Source organism: Emys orbicularis, chromosome 7, assembly GCF_028017835.1.
Source record: "Emys orbicularis isolate rEmyOrb1 chromosome 7, rEmyOrb1.hap1, whole genome shotgun sequence".
Taxonomy (NCBI): domain Eukaryota; kingdom Metazoa; phylum Chordata; order Testudines; family Emydidae; genus Emys; species Emys orbicularis.
Window position 1 is genome coordinate 98,498,531 of NC_088689.1, and position 14,104 is coordinate 98,512,634.

Below are 14,104 nucleotides of genomic sequence, written 5' to 3' on the forward strand. Positions count from 1 at the left end.
TATACCAGGACCAGCACTGCGTGTGCGTGTGTATGGGTGAGAGTTCCACCAGGAATCCTGGGTGTGGGATGGGGCCCCAGAGCCCCTGGCATGGGGGGGGGGGCAGAGCTCCTGGCATGGTCCAGCAGAACCTGCCTTGGGCCTGGCTTTGTGTCTCCCAGCACCTTGGCCAGCCGTTGTCACCAGTGCTCCCCTGGCAGGGGGGGCACAGAGCCCCGGCATGGAGGGAGAATAGGGTTCCTGGCATGGGGGGGAATGGGAGATCTGGCATGGGGGGCACAGAGCCCCTGGCATGGGAGAGAGGGGAAGGGGTACCTACAGCCCATGGTATGCGGGGGAGAATGGGGAGCCTGGTACTGGGGGGAAGTAGGGTTACAGAGCCTCTGGCAATGGAGGAGAATGGGGTACCTGGCGTGGGGGGCATGGGGTACCTGGTGTGAGGGAGGGAAAGCTGCAGGGAGTCCCTGCGATGGAGGGTAGCAGTGGTGGGGCTGGAGGGAGGCAAGGAGCTGGGGTGGGCAATGTGCTGGGCCTACAGTCGCTGTGAAGCTTGCGCCCCCTTGTGCTCTCTGGCTCCATGGGGCTTCCCTGTTGCTGCCCACCAGGCGAGGGAGCTGCGGTGATGTGTGTGTCTGACTGTGTGTGTGGGGGGAGTGGGGGTGGGGGGCAGGGCAGAGGTACAAGGAATCACAGCCTCATAGGGGGCATCTGGGGATGTTAAACACCTAAAATCCTGCAAGTGCCTCTTCATCTGCGCAGTGATTCCACACTGCCAGAGTGACACTGCGCAGAGAGACATGGGGGCCCAGTGGTTAGAATGGGGCAAGGGGTCTGGGATTCAGGACTCCTGGGTTCTGTCCCAGCTCGGAGAGAGGAGTGGGGCCTACTGGGTTAGAGAATCAGGACTTCTGGGTTCCTTCTGTGACTGACCAGCTGTGTGACCTTGGCCAAGTTCCTTTTCCCGCTAAATTAACTGGGGACTTGTGTGGGGTGAGATTGGGCTCTGTTTGGGGGAGCAATCCCATCCCAGCCATGCGGTGTTTGTTTAGCCAAAATGTGTGTGTTCATGGCCATGTCTGCTTGGCTGTGATCCCGCGCTGAGTAAGCTGTGTCTGTGAGTTGCCCCAGCCGGCAGAGGGGGAGCACTCCCTGGCCAGTCACTAGTGGTCTGTGGGGGAGAGCGTGTGTGTGTGTATGTATGTATGCAAACACACACATTTACTCATGACACATCACCCCCCCCCCATACATTCTCTCAAAAACACACACAGATAGACAATACTCAGGCAAACTCTCACAGCATGTGGATGCACACACAATGACACACTCTCAGTACACACAGGCAGATGTGCAGTACACCCACCCAGTTAGCACTCACATACATAACACACAAAAACACTCACACAAAACATACATGTGTACAGACACATGGAGAATGACGCAGTCACACACTGTTCACACAGGCAGGCACCCAGTAACACATAAACAGTCACGCAGCACAGACACATGCTCACATGCGACACTCATAGATTCATATATACACACAGAGGTACTTTCTTAAACACACAGATAGAAACAGGCACTCTCAAAACACTTTGCACACACACACACTACTTATAGATGCACAACAAATGTACCGACAAACACACAAGAAACACATCCACTCACAACATACTCACACACACACACACACACACACACACACCCCAGTCATACAAACACACCTGTACAGACACAATCACGCAGACACACAACACACCTTCCCGACTGTCACACAATACACCCACCTACTCACACAACACACACAAACACGGCAGATGCACACAAGACAGCCAGCTACTTGCTCGCCCACCCACCTATGCACAATGCATTCAACCACACACAGACACACATCTCCCTCATCTTCCCTGCACAATCCACCCACACACCTGCCCACACACTCTGAATCCTGGGTGACAGTTGTCTAGGTTGGTTGCCATGGAGAGAACTGAGACAACTATTGACTGCTTGGTGATTGTGTTTCTTGCCCATTTGCTATGGAGACAACTGGGCCAACCAAATCTTCATTGGCTGTTGTCTATGGCCGCTTGCCAGCGATACGATTGCACTGGCTAGCTTCTTGGCGGCTGTTGTCTAGAGCTGATTGCTATGGAGACAGTTGGTTGGGCTGGCTGACTCTTGGCAACTGTCCATCATTGCTGCGGAGATTGTGCTGACTGAATTCTTTGGCTGAGGCCAGTTTCTATGGACAACGGTGTGGTGACTCCTCAGTGACTGTTGCCTAGTCTGGTTGCCCAGGGGACAGTTTTGCTAACTACTCTTCAGTGACTGAGGAGGTTTGGGTGGGTGTAATGGGGGGGTTGCTGGGTACAATGAGATGATGTTGGGGGAGGACACTGCGTGCTAGGGTGTGTGGGGTTGCTTGGCTATGTTGCATGTAGGAAGACGAGGTCATGGGGTGCTGTGTACTGGGGTGCTAGGTTGTCTGGGTGGAGGATTATGATGTGTGTCTCTCTGCACAAGGGACAAAGGGTGTTGTGCACTAGGGTGTATGGGTGAAGGATAGACCTACCAGGAGTGTAGGGTGTCTGGTTGAAGGATTGTGTTGTTTGGCAGTGTGCAGAAGGTGTTGTATGGGTGAAGGATTATGCTGTGTGAAGGAATAAAAGTATGGATATGGTCTTGTGGTGTGTTAGGACCTTGTTGTGTGGCTCTGTGAAGAAGGTATTATGTATGAGTGAAGGACTACACTGTCTGTATATGTGTGTTTGAATACAAGGGTATGGTGCCGGGGTGTTGTGTAGTGGGATGTTTATTGTACGGGTAAAGGATTGTGGTGTGTGGATGTGTTTTCAAGTAGTTTAGGGTGTTGGGTACTGGGGTGTTAGATTGCATGGTTCTTCCTGTGTATGCTGTTTTTTGTGTGTGTAAATACTAGGTGTACAGGAGTGGTGTGTACTAGGGTGTTAGGTTGTAGAGTTGAAGGATTATACTCTGTATATGTGTATGTACGCAAGTGGTAGACAGTGAGTTTTGGGGTGTTAAGTTGTATGGGAGAATTGTGGTGTGTGTGAGTACAAGCATTATAGGGTGAAGGGATGTCAGGTTGTATGGGTATGCTGGGGTGTATATGTATATAAGGAGTATTGAGGTTGTTTGGGAGATTTATGCCATATGTGCATACAATGGACATGGGCCGTAGAGTGTTGTGTACAAAGTTGTAGTGTGAAAGTTTATGCTGTGTGTATACAAGTATATAGGGTGTTGGTGTGCAGGTGTAGGGTTATGCTCTGTGTGTACAAGTGGGATAGGGTGTCCGTTGTAGGGTTGTATGTGTATGCTGTGTATACAAGTGGGATAGGATGTTGCGGTGTTAGGCTGCACGCCTGTAGAATTATGCTCTCTGTGTGTGTGTACTGGTAGTGTAGGATGTCAGGGCAGTGTGAGGGTGTAGGCATATCAGTCCTGCTGTGTGTGGAGGTGTTGTGGGATGAATGGCACGAGTTGGGACTGGTGTGGTGGAAGGGGGTGCCTGCATGCTGTATGTTAGGCACGGGTTAGGGGTACAGCAAGTGCCCTGGTGGGTGTATGGGTCAAGGGTCATGTTGTGGCAGGGTTGATGGCTGGAGGGGGGGGGTGCATGCTTTATATAAGAGGGGCTGTCCCAGCTTGGCACCTGGACTCAACTGCATGGGGAGGTGCCAGCCTGCCTGTCCCTCCCATTCCCTCCCACAATGCAGGGTCAGGAGCCCCCAGGGTGACTGGTCTGGACAGGGTCTGGGGTGTGTGTGAGAGGGGGTGGTGGTAGAGGGTGGATCAGATTCTGGATGGGGAGAACGTTTGTCGTCTCTCCTCCTCACTGATCACTGAGCCTGCTCAGGTGCCCGTGTTACCCTGATCCACATTATGTCACAGCCAAGAAGGGGCAGTGAAGGGGCCGCAGGGCTAGGACAGGGTGCCAAGTCCTTGAGGTGTCCCCCTTTCCCTGTACTCAGTTCATGTTCCTGACCTCCCTGATCTGCCCCACTTCCCCCTGCCCAAACCCCTGCTGATTTTTTCTTTTTTTTCACTTTTCCATTCATTCTTTTCTTCATTTCTTTCCCTTCCTTTCTCATGCTTGCATTCCTCTTTTCTTCATTATTTTGTTTCCCTTTCCATCTTTTTTGTTCTTTTCCTCCTTTTTTCCATTCATTTGTTCTTTTTTATTCTTTCATTCCTTGTTTCTCTCCTTTTTATTCTTTCATTCTTTTGCTCTTTTCCTCTTTTATTCGTTCTTCTGTCATCTTTCCTTTCTCTTCCTGTTTCTGCTTTCCATTCTTCCTCTTTTTTACATCCTTTTATTCTCCTCCTTTTTGCCCTTTTTCTCATTCTTTCTTTCATTCATTCACATTTTTCATCCTTTCTCCTCTTCCCTCCCCCCCCCATTTTTTCATTCTTTTCTTCCCCCCACCGGCCCTGACGTCCCCTCCCCGGTGCCCCCCACCTGCTCCTATTAGCACTGTTCACATGTGGGGAGCGCTGACTGCGGTGCTTTGGTCTGAGCTGTGCTGCCGCCTGGCCTGGATCCCCCCAGCGTGTGTCTCTCCAGAGGGTTGGGGGAGGCTCTCCGGGCCCAGCCATCCGCGCTCAGTCTCTGCCTCTGCAAGGACAGCCCAAGGTCAGCTGGTGAAGAGCTGCCAGGAGACGGGATGTGGAGAGAGCTTGCCCAACCCCGCCTACATGCCCCCCGGGAGGATGGCTTTTCCGCATGGCTTGTGCCGCCTGAACCCTGTGCTGAACAGCTGGGCACCACCAGGTGGTGCTAAGGAGTCCTCCCCCCCACCAGCTGTGCCACTGCCCGCAGCCGGCAGGGAGTGTGAAACTCGCTCAGTGGAGCCAGTGTGGAAAGCAAGGGGTGTCTGTGCAAGGGAGGGAGGCTGCTGGGAAAGCTGGGATCTGCCTTTGCATGTAAGTGTGTGGAGGTGGGGGTGGGGTTCACTTGGAATCGAACCCTCCTCCCCCTTTGGGTTGGGTTCAGCACAAAATGCCCATATTTGCCTCCCTGAATGACACAGAATTCCTGAGTCATCTTATTGCGATAGTGTCTGCCTGCCCCGACTGAGATCAGAGCCCCTAGCAGGCCGGGTGCTGCACGGACCACCCCACCCCCCACTGAGATTGGAGCCACTGGAGGGCCAGCTGTCTCTCAGACCCCCACCCGGCTGAGATTGGGGCCCCCGACAGGCCAGGGGTCACACAGACCCCCCCCCCCCCATGGCCAAGATCAGGGCCCCAGGTGGTCTGGGTGCTGCACAGACCCCCTCACCCTGGCTGAGATCAGGGCCCCCAGCAGGACAGGCACTGCACAGATCCCACCCGGCTGAGATTGGGGCCTCTTTTGGGCACTGTACAGACATATAGTGAGAGATGGTCCCTGCCCTGGAGAGCTTACAGTCTGAACAGATAAAGGGTGGGAGAGGAAACTGAGGCATTGAGGGGGGAAGGACTCACCCAAGGACTCACCCAGCCCAGCGTCTGAACCACAAGCTCCCCACCCATGTCTGTGCTGCATCATCGCTCTGATCACTGTGCACGGTGGAGAATTCCCACAGTGCGGGAACACGCGGGGGTGGGGAGGGGGTGGCTGTGGTTCATCATTTACTTGAAGCACGTGTAGCCTGGGAATCTTGTATGAGTCAGGGTCAGCCCTGAAATGGGTTCCCTTAGGACGGTCTAGATTCAGCCCTAGTGTGGGGGCTCTAGCACAGGTCTAGGGCACAGTGGAGTGGGTTGGATTCAGCCCTGGGGTGGCAGCATAGAACAGAGCTCAAGTACACTAGAGGGGTTGGATTCAGCCCTGGTGTGAGGGCTCTAGAACATGTTGAGAGAGGGTCGGGCCAATGTCCGTCATTGCTCGGTTGGCTCAAGAGGGCAGCCCGGGGAGCAGTGTGCCTCGCTAGGGCATGAGTGTGGGGACTGCACATCCTCCTCCTGTATGGGGCGGGCAGTGGGCACGGGCCCTTGAGCACTATTAGTGAGCAATGTGTGCCACTGTTCTGCCTGTCTCACCCACTAGTGAACATGCTGTGTGCTGCTGTCCTGATGCCCCCCTATGCAGCGCCGTGCTGTGCCGATGGGCTGCCTGGCAGCTGCTATGTGAGGCGTGTGCCAACTCCATGTTGGGGACAGGTTGTCTGGGAGCCCAGAGCCCGGCTCCTGCCCAAGCCAGCGGGGGACCACACCACAGACAGACAGACATGCATACATTCCGCAGACCCACCAACAGACCCATAGACAGACAGACAGACACCCTGCAGGCCCACAGACAGACCCATGTACATTCCACAGTTCCAAACACACCCCACAAACCGACCCATGCACACACGCATGCACACCCCACAGACCCACAGGCAGACAGACAGACCCACATACATTCCACAAATCGACCCAGTGGCAGATTTAGAGTTAGTGGGGCCCTGTGCGCAGCTTCATTTTTGCCCCCCCCCCGCAGGACACAGCCAAAAAAAAGACCAGTCTCTCTTATCTCCTCCCCGTTTTTCATTCTTTTTTTCTTCATCCTCCTCCTATATTATAAGTAATGGGAAGTAAATGAAAATAAAGTGAGGTACCTTGATTGGGGCAGGGGGTTGGGGTGTGGGAGGAGGGGTGAGGAGTGCGGGCTCTGGGAGGAAGTTTGGGTGCTGGGTGTGGGCTCTGGGCTGGGGCAGGGGGTTGGGGTGTGGGAGGGGGTGAGGGGTGCGGGCTCTGGGAGGACGTTTGGGTGCTGGGTGTGGGCTCTGGGCTGGGGCAGGGGGTTGGGGTGTGGGAGGAGGGGTGAGGGGTGCGGGCTCTGGGAGGACGTTTGGGTGCTGGGTGTGGGCTCTGGGCTGGGGCAGGGGGTTGGGGTGTGGGAGGGGGTGAGGGGTGCGGGCTCTGGGAGGACGTTTGGGTGCTGGGTGTGGGCTCTGGGCTGGGGCAGGGGGTTGGGGTGTGGGAGGGGGTGAGGGGTGCGGGCTCTGGGAGGACGTTTGGGTGCTGGGTGTGGGCTCTGGGCTGGGGCAGGGGGTTGGGGTGTGGGAGGGGGTGAGGGGTGCGGGCTCTGGGAGGACGTTTGGGTGTGGGGTGCAGGCTCTTGGCTGGGGCAGGGGATTGAGGTGCCTGAGGGGGGCAGGGGGGCAGCGCTTACCTTGGGCAGCGTGGCTCCCAAAGCAACTGGTGCACACGCCCTTCTGGCAGCATCTCCTTGGCGGGGGGGCAAGGGGTTTCCACGCACCGCTGCCTGCAGGCGCTGCCCCTGCAGCTCCCATTGGCCGCAGTTCCCAGCCAATGGGCGCTGTGGAGTTGGCGCTCAGGGTGGGGGCAGTGCGTGGAGACACTCCCCGCCCCCCCGGGGCCTCAGGGACATGCTGGCCGCTTCCGGGAGCGAAGTAGCGCGGACGGAGGGAGGCAGAGTGGGCAGGGAACTGCCTTAGCCCTGATGCTGGCACGTCTCTACATGCCCCTTGCGGGGCGGGGGGCAGCGGGTCTCCGTGCACTGCCCAGGGTGCAGGCAGCGTGCGGAGCTGCCTCCTCCCCTCCCCCGCCAGGGGCGCACAGAGACGTGCCAGAAGCCAGCTGCTTCTGTGAGCAACGTGGGGCCACCGTCCATGGCATGCAGACAGCCTGCCTGCCTGAGCCCTGCTGCGCCGCTGGCCAGGACTCAGGGACAGGTTGTCAGATATTTGTCCTGCATTTTGGGGACCACCCTGTCGTTTGGGCCCTGTGCCACCGCACGGTTTGTTTCATGGTAAATCCGCTCCTGAACTGACCCATTCATACGTGGCATGAATCATAGAATATCAGGGTTGGAAGGGACCTCAGGAGGTCATCTAGTCCAACCCCCTGCTCAAAGCAGGACCAATTCCCAACTAAATCATCCCAGCCAGGGCTTTGTCAAGCCGGGCCTTAAAAACCTCCAAGGAAGGAGATTCCACCACCTCCCTAGGTAAACCATTCCAGTGCTTCACTACCCTCCTAGTGAAATAGTGTTTCCTAATATCCAACCTAGACCTCCCCCACTGCAACTTGAGACCATTGCTCCTTGTTCTGTCATCTGCCACCACTGAGAACAGCCGAGCTCCATCCTCTTTGGAACCCCCCTTCAGGTAGTTGAAAGCAGCTATCAAATCCCCCCTCATTCTTCTTTTCTGGAGACTAAACAATCCCAGTTCCCTCAGCCTCTCCTCATAAGTCATGTGCTCCAGACCCCTAATCATTTTTGTTGCCCTCCGCTGGACTCTTTCCAATATTTCCACATCCTTCTTGTAGTGTGGGGCCCAAAACTGGACACAGTACTCCAGATGAGGCCTCACCAATGTCGCATAAAGGGGAACGATCACGTCCCTCGATCTGCTGGCAATGCCCCTACTTATACAGCCCAAAATGCCATTAGCCTTCTTGGCAACATGAGCACACTGTTGACTCATATCCAGCTTCTCGTCCACTGTGACCCCTAGGTCCTTTTCTGCAGAACTGCTACCTAGCCATTCGGTCCCTAGTCTGTAGCAGTGCATAGGATTCTTCCGTCCTAAGTGCAGGACTCTGCACTTGTCCTTGTTGAACCTCATCAGGTTTCTTTTGGCCCAATCCTCCAATTTGTCTAGGTCCCTCTGTATCTGATCCCTACCCTCCAGCGTATCTACCACGCCTCCCAGTTTAGTGTCATCTGCAAACTTGCTGAGAGTGCAGTCCACACCATCCTCCAGATCATTAATAAAGATATTAAACAAAACCGGCCCCAGGACCGACCCTTGGGGCACCCCGCTTGAAACCGGCTGCCAACTAGACATGGAGCCATTGATCACTACCCGTTGAGCCCGACGATCTAGCCAGCTTTCTATCCACCTTATAGTCCATTCATCCAGCCCATACTTCTTTAACTTGGCGGCAAGAATACTGTGGGAGACCGTATCAAAAGCTTTGCTAAAGTCAAGGAATAACACATCCACAGCTTTCCTCTCATCCACAGAGCCAGTTATCTCCTCATAGAAGGCAATTAGGTTAGTCAGGCACGACTTCCCCTTGGTGAATCCATGCTGACTGTTCCTGATCACTTTCCTCTCCTCTAAGTGTTTCATAATTGATTCCTTGAGGACCTGCTCCATGATTTTTCCAGGGACTGAGGTGAGGCTGACTGGCCTGTAGTTCCCTGGATCCTCCTTCTTCCCTTTTTTAAAGATGGGCACTACATTAGCCTTTTTCCAGTCATCTGGGACCTCGCCCGATCATCATGAGTTGTCAAAGATGATGGCCAATGGCTCCGCAATCACATCCGCCAACTCCTTTAGCACCCTCGGATGCAGCGCATCCGGCCCCATGGATTTGTGCTCATCCAGTTTTTCTAAATAGTCCCGAACCACTTCTTTGTCCACGGAGGGCTGGTCACCTCGTCCCCATACTGTGCTGCCCAGTCCAGCAGTCTGAGAGCTGACCTTGTTTGTGAAGACAGAGGCAAAAAAAGCATTGAGTACATTAGCTTTTTCCACATCCTCTGTCACTAGGTTGCCTCCCTCATTCAGTAAGGGGCCCACACTTTCCTTGACTTTCTTCTTGTTGCTAACATACCTGAAGAAACCCTTCTTGTTACTCTTAACATCTCTTGCTAGCTGCAACTCCAAGTGCGATTTGGCCTTCCTGATTTCACTCTTGCATGCCTGAGCAATATTTTTATACTCCTCACTGGTCATGCACACCTTGCAGACCCACAGACACATACACACAGCCCGCAGACCTACAGACAGATACACACAGCCCGCAGACCTACAGACAGATGCGTGCCCATCCCTCCGGCAGACCTACAGGCAGAGGTAGACCCACATGTGCATGCCTAGAGTCGCCTTCTCCTCCTTTCTCCCTCACCCCAATGTGCCACATTTCCCCACCCCGGCCTTCCACATTCGATGGCTGTTTCAAGCCCCCAGACTCACTGGATCATCCCTGCTGCCCTTCCCCAAGTTTTCCCCTTGCCCAGCAGGGCGTGCGGTGGGGCAGGGGGCAGAGTCTGAGGCTGGCAGGGAGCCTGGAGTGCAGGGGCTGACCCATTGGAACAGCCAGGCTTCTAGAGGCAGGGGGCGCTGGTCTCCCAGCAAGGGCTGCTCCCCGCAATGCCTGGCCCCCATGGGGGGAATGGCCCCTTCCCTCCCACCACGCATCCGGCACGACATGGAGTGGGGAAGGGTCTCCTCCCGGGTCATGCTGGGACCCAGGTGTCCTAGCTCCCAGGCGCCCACTAGACCCCACTCTCTGCCCAGGACTGGGGATAGAACCCAGGAGTCCTGGCTCCCCCCAGGGTGACAGGGGAGGAGTAGGGTTGGTTGGGGATGCCCCCTTTTTTCCATCCTCCTCCCGCCATGTGTTAGAGCCCACGTCATTCTGGCCAGCCTTTTGTTTGGGGTTGCCATGGAAACCAGCTCTTGCCACCCGCCCTGCTCATTTTGCTCAATTATCACTAAGGAGGATCCAGAGGGGCCTGGTGCCTCAGCACCCCTCCCCCACCCTGCCATGCACAGAGTTGGGGGCATTGGGGTCTCTAGTGGGGGTATCTGGGGTTCATTGGGGTGTCTGGTGGGGGTATGTGGGGTGCATTGGGGTGCTTGTGGTGGGGATATCTGGGGTATCTGGGGGTATGTGGGGTACATTGGGGTGTCTGTGGTGAGGGATATCTGGGGTCTCTGGTGGGGGTATGTGGGGTGCATTGGAGTGTTTGTGGTGAGGGATATCTGGGGTGTCTGGATGGTATGTGGGGTGCATTGGGATATCTGTGGTAGGGTGTATATGGGGTGCATTGGGAGACTCTAACCACTTACTCCACCGCAGCCCCCCCTTCACAGTGGGGTCTGGAAGAGAATGACCCCTCCTCCAACACACTGACCCAGCAGACTTCTTATCACAACCCCAGCACCTGGCTGTGGGGGAAGAGAGCACAGAGCCGCGCATGAACCTGCCCCCCGCCCGCCCCGATCATTTGCATACAGAGTTAATGATGTTGCATGGGGCGAGGGCTGATCAGTCCCTGGGAACAGCTGGTGGGAGTGCAGCCATTGGAGGGGGCAAAGGCAGGTGTGGGGAGACATGGGCAGAGTATTCCTGACTCCACCCCATTGTATGGAGAGCAGAGTGTCTGTGGGTTGGGGGATCTGTGTGTGTGGGTCAGGACTGAGGGGCACCAACAAAGATATGGGGGGAAGTCCAGAGCTGGGATCACAGGGGGCTGCAGGTCAGGATTGGGGGGGGCTGGCAGGGCTGTGGGGAGGGGGGAGCCCAGGCCTGGGATTGAGGGTCACTGGCAGGGCTCTGGAGGATGAGTTCTGGGCTGGGATGGCAGCGGGCTGTGGGTTGGGATTGAGGGCACCGGTGGAGCTGTGTCGCTCTCCCTTAGCTGTTTTGGCTGCTGTCCCTGGTCCTGATGGCTGGAGAGGGGTCCATTGGTGCCAGCGTGAAAGGGGGGAGGGCTCTGTGGTTAGCCTGTTCGCCCCAGTTATTGGCTGTGAGCTCCTTTCCTTAGTCCGTTGTTATGAATTGCTTTACTTGTTGGTTTGGCTCCGTTCTGTAGGAGGGGAAGGGTTGTGCTGAGGGGTGGGAGCCTTGGGCCCTGCCCCATGTGTTGTGTCTGGGGGGTGCGGCTGGTCTCACTCTGTTCAGACATGGCCTTCCTTCAGCAGCCCCCCAAACTCCAGTCCTCGTGGTCACAAGGTGAGGCCTGCCTTAGTCTGCAGCGCCTGCTATCCCAGCACAGGACTCCATCTCCAGGCCTGCTGGTGCCCCCCAGTCCTGACCTGCAGCCCACTACTAACCCAGCCCTGGGCTTCCCCCCCAGCTCTGCCAGTGCTCCTCAATGCACACCTGCAGCCCTCTACTGTCCCAGCCCTGGTGCCAGAAGGCCTCACGCTTCCTCACTCAGTGAGTCTGGGAATGGTAGTAAGGGACTAAAGAAATAATAAAGGTTGGTCACAAAACATTTAGTTACAGCAGAAAGTGTCTGTCCTGCATTGAGCTCTGTGCAAAGCCCAAGGGTCAAACCCAGGCATCCTGCCTCCAGACCTGGCCCTCTACACTCACCCACTGGATCCTACTCCCTCCCCAAAGCTAGAGAGAGAACCCAGGAATCCTGGCTCAGCCCCACCCCTTGCTCTAACAACTAGACCCCACTCCCCCTGAGCTGGGAATAGAATCCAGGAGTCCTGGCCCTTTCCCAGGGAGGGCACTTGCAAAGATGAGTGAGCTCATGGCTCCTGCCTACTGTGTAGCCCCACCAAAGCAGCTCAGCCAGGTGTTTACATCATCAAAAGGGCCTTCTGTGCAGGGCTCACATCCCAGCCAAGGATGCGGCTCCTCCCACAGATCAAAGGCAGTTTCTGAAACTAGCCCAATCAACAAATTGGAGAAATGGTCTGAGGTAAACAGGATGAAGTTTAATAAAGACAAATGTAAAGTGCTCCACTTAGGAAGGAACAATCAGTTTCACACATACAGAATGGGAAGAGACTGTCTAGGAAGGAGTACGGCAGAAAGGGATCTAGGGATTATAGTGGACCACAAGCTAAATATGAGTCAACAGTGTGATGCTGTTGCAAAAAAAGCAAACATGATTTTGGGATATATTAACAGGTGTGTTGTGAGCAAGACACGAGAAGTCATTCTTCCGCTCTACTCTGCTGTGGTTAGGCCTCAACTGGAGTATTGTGTCCAGTTCTGGGCACCGCATTTCAAGAAAGATGTGGAGAAATTGGAGAGGGTCCAGAGAAGAGCAACAAGAACGATTAAAGGTCTAGAGAACATGACCTATGAAGAAAGGCTGAAAGAATTGGGTTTGTTTAGTTTGGAAAAAAGAAGAGAGAGGGGACATGATAGCCGTTTTCAGGTATCTAAAAGGGGGTCATAAGGAGGAGGGAGAAACCTTGTTCATCTTAGCCTCTAAGGATAGAACAAGAAGCAATGGGCTTAAACTGCAGCAAGGGAGGTTTAGGTTGGACATTAGGAAAAAGTTCCTAACTGTCAGGGGGGTTAAACACTGGAATAAATTGCCTAGGGAGGTTGTGGAATCTTCATCTCTGGAAATATTTAAGAGTAGGTTAGATAAATGTCTATCAGGGATGGTCTAGACAGTATTTGGTCCTGCCATGAGGGCAGGGGACTGGACTCGATGACCGCTCAAGGTCCCTTCCAGTCCTAGAATCTATGAATCTATGAAACCCAGCTCCTTCAAAATAGCCCCCACCCCCACTCCGTGGGCTCCCAGGCTGCCATGTGGGGCTGGAGTCAGGAAGTGGGATCACCAGCAGGGGGCGGGGTTTGCAGCACTGTTGCGGGGAGGGGAGCTGGGATGGGTCCATGTTGAGAGAGCTAGGGGTGAGGGGCACTGGCAGAGCTGGGTGTGGAGCCCAGGCTGGGATGGCCGGGGCTGTGGGTGGGGTGAGGGGCACCAGGGGGCATTGGCTTGCACAGATCTTGTCCTGTTATGATTGGTTTGGCCTGTCATCCCTCCCCCCTCCCCCAGTAACCCCTCCCTCCAACATCTCTGGCACTGTGGTGCGGGGGAGGGAGATTTAGTGTCTGTAAACTGGGACCCCAGACCCTACCAACCCCATCCTGGGGAGTCTGGGGGCCAGAGTGAGGGCTCCGCATGGAGATCCCCACCATAGTCCTTTGGCTCCCGTCCTGCCCACTGCCCTGGGGAAGCCCACAGTGGGGAAACTGTGGGGCAGGACTGGGGGATTGGAGAACACAGCACACTGTGCTCCTCCAGCCTATTTCCCCCTTCCCCGGGGCAGCGTGGCCCCCTACCTTCTATCCCCCCCAAAGGCAGCGTGGCCCCCTACCATCTATCCCCCCCTGGGGGGCAGCATTGCCCCCTATGGTCTCTTTACCTAGTTATCTGTAAGTGTGTGCCTATGCTGGTGGCCTGGCCCCCCCTCACTAACTCCCTCTCTTTCTCTCTCTGTGTGTCTGTCTGGCTGCGTCTGTGGGGGTGTCCCTGGCAGAAGAGCACACGATGGAAGGTGAGTGACCCCTTTGCATTCTCTATGCTGGCTGTGGATGGCGTGGGTTGGGGCCATGCTACAAGAAGCAAATTCATGTCTTGCTATGG

The 14,104-nt window shown here is 55.4% G+C and overlaps 1 protein-coding gene across 1 annotated transcript in view; it reads left to right on the forward strand.

Annotated features, from left to right (window-relative positions):
• The window catches only part of NRXN2 (neurexin 2), a 293,562-nt gene that overhangs the window by 10,906 nt on the left and 268,552 nt on the right, over positions 1-14,104 (forward strand). The window contains exon 2 of the mRNA XM_065408659.1: positions 13,998-14,015. Within this exon, the coding sequence (XP_065264731.1) occupies positions 13,998-14,015 (18 nt within the window). The remainder of the gene's footprint in view (positions 1-13,997; positions 14,016-14,104) is intronic.